Genomic DNA, 6121 nt, shown 5'->3' on the forward strand with positions numbered 1-6121 from the left:
CTAACGAAGGTATCGCGATACCACTGTCATGAGGGGACAAAAAATGAATGCATGGGTAGTTTTTATCTAACTTCAACACCAATAAAAAACACACACTGATGAGCATTTTGGTCAACAAAAATATGGTTTGATGCCTGTTAAAAAAGGTCAAAGCTTGGCTGGAGAGAAAAGACACACAAGACGCAACACTTTAACTTAGTTTTCTTGTTTTATCTTTTAGGATTTAAGTTTTCTTCTCCATAGCTTAGGGTTTAGTTTTCTACTTTCCTTTAGTTTTTCTTTGTATTGTGGTAGTTAGTTAAGTTAGTTATTACTGTAGCTAGACTTTATTTACTTGCTTAGCCCTTTAAACTTCTTGTATTTTCAGTTTAATCCTTAGTATTAATATAACTCAATTTCCTTTTTGTTTCTCCATTAAAAAATTGATTTTTTAAATGCTATTTTACATTTCTTTTGTTGCCATTTTTATGCATTCAAGCTTTTCCCAGAAAAGTTCAAGCTTTTTATCATTTTCCTTGCATTTAGCATTTATGCTTAGTTTTTATGATTGTTGGATGTTTGTTTGCTTAAATATGTTTATGTGTAGCTAAATCCTAAGTGGTTGTTTGATGGAAGTGATGGGTAATTGATTTTTTAGTTCAGGGACTAAATCGCAAAAACTAAACTAAATCGAATAAACTTCAAAACCTAGGATTGACGACCTGAGAGAAGATCTTATCGAACATCAATTTGATAGTCCCAAGGTAGTCTGGTGAGACCGAGAGATAAACCAAACTAATTTGTTGAAATTGGTAAAGTTGAGGCCAAGAGGTAAAATTGTACCAATTTAGGAGTAATAGCGATTTAGATCCTTAACTCGAAGGTTAACCAACCTCATGGAAATCAACCAACGCTGCCTCTTATCGTATTTGTTAGTTCCATATTTGGTTTTATTTACAACTTAGTGTTGTTTTTAAGTAATTAATTAGCACAATTAAACTTGTGAATGACCTGTCGTAATATGGTACTTAGTGAGTAGTTAGCTAGACTCCTTTAATTGCATGTGTGTAGTTTAGAAATTACTTAATCATCGACTTTTTTGGGTTCAACCCCTTGGAATACTTTGGTGTTCCATTGAATACTATAAATATTACAACTAACATTGTCTGCTTGTAGTTAAAACCGCACTATTCACGCTGGACACTATAAATCAATATGTAATGAAAATGAATTTATTAAGTTATTATGATTTTATGAAAAAAATTAAGACTAAAAAATATTGAACTTATAAAAACAATAATTATATACCAAGAACAATTTAGTAAAATTTACTTTTAGATAATCTTACAATTCGCCAACCAAACACTTGAATCTTACATTCTAGCAAAATAAGCTAAATAAGGTAATCTTATATTCCACTCATAATCTTACATTCCCGTAGATCCTATTATGAAATGTAATCTAAAATTCGGCAAACAAAACACACCCTAAAAGGATGTATTTTTGTGTTAATTGGTTAGGGGTTTTTATAGGTGAGTTTGAGTGTTCAGAGTTGGACGGGGTTGAGAAAAGTAAAATAATTGTGAATGTGTTTTTAATTCAAGATAGATGTCGCATATTAGTTGAGGGACACTCGTGTAGATTTTTCATATTTTTTTCCCAACAATCCAATAACTTTTCAATCTCAGCCAACTCGATTAGATGCCACATGCTAAATAGACGACACCCATATAATTCTTTTTCATTGTTTTGGTCAAATCAATGGGTGTCACGTGTAAGTAGTTGACACTCGTTAAAAATTTATTTTTTTAAATAACCCTCAATTGTGGTGCCCATACTTCCTATGTGACACCGATGAATACTACAAAAAATTATTGATTTTGTAAATAATTTCAAATTCATGTTATTTTCAGAAATAATTTTTTATAATATTTCAATAAAAATCTTGTATAATTATGAAATTATCTCTTAATGACAATTGAGTATTTGTTGCAATAGTAAGACATATTGTACTCTCAATGAGAGAACGGGGTTGGAATTTTAGAGATGACATTATTAAGAGGGCAGCCGCAAACCTCAAATATGAGACCATAAAAGAGACATGAAAAGTACCAAAAAAATTTATTTGATATTTTTTAATAGAGAAAAAATAAGTACAATCGTTGACTGGTATAGGCTTGCTTAGAGCTCAACTCATCACAATACTTGCTGATATCTTCAACTAACAAGGTCAAGACCAATGTTAGTGGTGTATCAAAGATGATCAGTGTACTGTACTCTGGTAAAGCAAGCTTCGCCATGTGGTCGGCTACTGCATTGTGCTCTTTCTTGATTTGCCTCAACCGAATGCCCCAGTCACGACGACACAGCCGGTGAACAACTAACCGCAGCTTAGAGAAGCTGCTATCTGCTGCAGCGAATGAGAAAAGCATTGTCATTTTCGATTTCTACTCGTCGAAAACCCTTGTCCCAAGCAAGTTTGATGCTAAAGCTAGCCGTTAGATGCTTGTTGATTTGCAGGTGAATTTAGTCGAGATTGAAAGTTATTCTTTGGTTGTTATCAATTTTCCTTAAGAGGCAATGACCCTATAGTGTCAAGTTTGGGAATTTTGATCAATTCTATTAAATCTCTTGTTCTTAGATTAGTGTGTTGTAAGGTTTAATCAAATTGGGATCCGGACACCAACCTGCTCGTCATCTGGTAAAGTTTGCCTTGCTCGGTAGCAATGATAGTGTTACGTGGTGGACGTGTAGTGAATTAACAAAATAAGAAACTCAGAATACGATCGATATTACAAAAACAAAACCTATAGAAATTTATTCAGTCAAATTACTTTTATAAGACATAAATTTCTGTTATTGGCTCTAAGCTTCAAGAAGTAAAATTGAATTCCTGGAAAATAATTTACACATTATATACACTAGGAAGGTTAAAGTCATATGCTGCCGCCTACAAGAGAATTAGCTGCAATAGCCCCCACAGGTCTCGACTCAAAACTGTCATTTTCCGAGCGGTTGAGCCTCAAACTGATTAAATCGGTACACTTAGCAAGATACACATGATACTATCGCACAACTTGAGCAGACAAAAGGTGCCTCAGCTGGAGCAGGTGTTCCTCGTCGGAAATGTTTAGGGAAAGGCGGAGGTTTGTTAACAGGAACTCCTGCTCCCAAGTTAAAGGACCCGAAGCATACAATGCCTCCACTGTTGACTTGTAAGCACGAAGCTCAAGTTCATGGATGTCAACAACCTTATCAGCAGGGGACAACTGTAAGTCCCTCTTGCCACATGAATAGGGGAATGATGACTCGGCATCAGAATTATCAGCTGTGCTTCCTGATGGTATACGAGAAATTTGGCCAGCGTAGACAGCTACACCATTAGAACTACAACTAGCAACTGAGCATTGGTCACTATCTTTAGAAGACAAAACAGGTCTAGAAGAATCATATAAACAGTGAGGAGTTGTGTTTTTGATCCTTTTAGCTGATTGCTTAATGACTTCTCCATCAAGCCCTACTACATGCGGGAAAGAAATATCATCTACCTGGTCGAACAAAGGATGTGTTCTCTTAAGAGTTTTGTCATTGCAACCTCTAGAGAAAGGCGGTAATTTCCTTCTCCTAAGGGTTCGTCCGAAGATGGGGTCGCATTCTTCAGAGTGATGGTCATAGCCTTTATTTGCAGCTCTCAAGGACATACGAAAGGTGGCATTATCAGCTCTGCCCTTATGCATTCCCTCTCTATCCTTCTCCCTAAATTGTGGGGTTTTGGTTAAATAACATGAAGTCCTGAAAAGCAAGCCACCAGCACGATTTGGAAATTTTGGTGTGAAATTGTTGGTCAAGCCTTCACACTGAGCAACCTGCAATTATATGTAGTCAGTCTGGTTTAGATATAGCGGTAGCAGTAGGTTCAACATATCAGTGAGGACTTGTTACATAAGTTTGTTCTTAAGTCCTCTCATAATATCAAATAGAAAAAACTGCAACGATTATTACAAGAATAGCATTAAGGATAGAGTTCTCCTAGCCACTTTACAACACAAGGCAACTATGCCATAGACTAAAAAATAGTCATTGAGTTCATATCATCTACAAAAGAGAAATAGGTGAAAAGCAAAGATGAAATAGGCCATTACCTTCCCCCTCACCACCCACTTCTTGCCATCCCAAGCCTGTCTAATCCTTAAACTCGACCCATGAAATTCCATAAGTTGGATTGACCCAAAGAACTTAATGACAAATCGGTCGTTGTTCTTTAACACCTTCGTGATCTTTCCAACCCTCCAACACCGGTTATCAAACACCTCAGCTACATCACCGACTGCCCAACTCTTCCAATTTACACTTGGAGGTAAGGGTCTAACATCCTTCCTTTGAAGCTTCTCCACCACTTGTTTTCCTTCATGGTCCATCAGCAGTTTGTATCTAACAACACAGTTTTCAACGTCCGCCGAAACAATATTAGCAGTAAACCAGGAGCCACATGGATCATCTTCTCCTCTTAATACCTCCACCAAGTTCCCTTTTCTGAAATTCATGATTTCCAAGCTCTAATATGCTTTAGACCTGGAAAACAAAATTAATACTATTTAAATATTTTCAACAAAATTTGAAAAACAAGAATGAATGGATGCTAACAGATCTATGGGTTTGAATTTCAAACTTGAAATAACAGACCCAGGGATGGATGAATCATTAAAAAGTGCAAAAAAAAAAAAAGGCATGAAATTTTGAAACTTCTAACACTCAATTCAAACATGGAAACCTTCATTTTTCTAAAAAGATTAAATCAATAATCTTCAAGACTTCTTTTGTATCACAAAAAAAAAAATCAGATACATAAACACAGATATAATCAAATCTACATAGATTCATTCAAAACAAGTATCTATTCAACTCATTTTGGGGACTTACATTTCAAACAAGGACTGATGTGAACTCATGAAAACCCAGTTTTTCTTTACATACTTGATCAATCAGCAAAGAAGACAAAGAAGCTTGAAAGCCACTCAAAACATCAATCAACCCTCAAAAAAAACCCAGAACTTAAAATCTTCTAATAATAAACTACACTAAAAGAATATAAAATTGAAACGAAAAAAGAGTGACCCCCACATAGAAATTACAACCAAAACAGAACTCTATTTTGATGAATTAGATGATTCTGACCTGAGAGAATAAATGAAAACGAACAGGACGCAGTTTAGTTGGGATCATGACCGCATATTTAGGCAAAAATGGTTGATTTTGCTCTCTATTATTATTTCTTTAAGCACCACTCCAAATAAAAATTACAACTACTAATTACTAATTAGGATTGCCTCGGTTTTTTATAGTAACTTCAACTAGATACCCTGTTTTCAAATCTTTGGTATTAATCACGTAAATTGGTCACTTAAGGTCCTGCCTACTTGTGATTATGGGGTCATGCATTCCTTCATTCATATTTTTCTACTTACTAATATTATTGTATTTACCTAATCTTTCCCTCTAGGCCTGACCCAGCCCAAGTCTAGTCGAAAAAGTTTTCTTCTACTGTTGTTTTGTTGTTGTTTGTAGCTGTTTTGATGTTATTTTACTATTATATTGTTATTGATTGGATATTATATAATTTTTATTTTATTGTTAATTTTTCTATTATTTTAGACATTTATTTATTAAGTTGCAGTTATTTTAGTATTATTTAAGTATAAAAAAATAATTAATGTATTTTTAATTTATTAGGAAGCATTTATTTTAATGTTTTCAATAAATTTGATTTATTGTATTTTTTAAATTTATTTTTATATAAAAAATTTAATATGAGTGAGTCAAGTCAAGCTTGAATTTAATATTTTTTATCTATGTTTAATTTATGCAAAAATTTAGATTCATTTTCAAGTAAAAATAAACCTAAAATTTTAGATTAACCCAGACCGACTCATAATTAGGTTTAGGTATAAATTATTTAAATTTTACAATCATATTTTATTGTACAATTTCAGTAGTGTTTGGCATAATCTTTGCCATGTTGGCGGCCGTTAGGCTTTCACTCCATTACAGCTTCTGTCAGTTCACGATATTCACAAATTTATTTTTGTTTAACGACTTTAATTACTTTTTACACAATTAATGGTGAATTTAGATTAGACGATAT

At 33.8% G+C, this 6121-nt stretch overlaps 1 protein-coding gene across 2 annotated transcripts; it reads right to left on the reverse strand.

Moving 5' to 3' along the window:
- Positions 1-2771: 2771 nt before the first annotated feature.
- Positions 2772-5483, reverse strand: LOC107955486 (uncharacterized). 2 transcript variants are annotated; one of them, XM_016891278.2, is made up of 3 exons: positions 5155-5483; positions 4122-4551; positions 2772-3845 (listed from the first exon to the last, which is right to left on the reverse strand). In XM_016891278.2, exons 2-3 carry the CDS (start codon positions 4521-4523, stop codon positions 3045-3047), a joined length of 1203 nt encoding a protein of 400 aa, XP_016746767.2. In that variant the 5' UTR covers positions 4524-4551; positions 5155-5483; the 3' UTR covers positions 2772-3044. The 2 variants fall into 2 exon arrangements, with proteins under 2 accessions (XP_016746767.2, XP_016746768.2); XM_016891279.2 differs by having other exon boundaries at positions 4900-5358.
- Between the last annotated feature and the right edge of the window lie 638 nt (positions 5484-6121).

The sequence above is a fragment of the Gossypium hirsutum genome, chromosome A07 (genome assembly GCF_007990345.1).
Source record: "Gossypium hirsutum isolate 1008001.06 chromosome A07, Gossypium_hirsutum_v2.1, whole genome shotgun sequence".
Classification (NCBI taxonomy): Eukaryota; Viridiplantae; Streptophyta; class Magnoliopsida; order Malvales; family Malvaceae; genus Gossypium; species Gossypium hirsutum.

What these genes read in the sequence shown, in the direction of transcription:
- LOC107955486 (XM_016891278.2), bottom strand. Translation starts at nt 4,523, where the DNA reads ATGAATTTCAGAAAAGGGAACTTGGTGGAGGTATTAAGAGGAGAAGAT. An exon ending in AGTGGGTGGTGAGGGGGAAG is followed by an intron (nt 3,846 to 4,121) that starts GTAATGGCCTAT and finishes ATATAATTGCAG; the next exon opens with GTTGCTCAGTGTGAAGGCTT.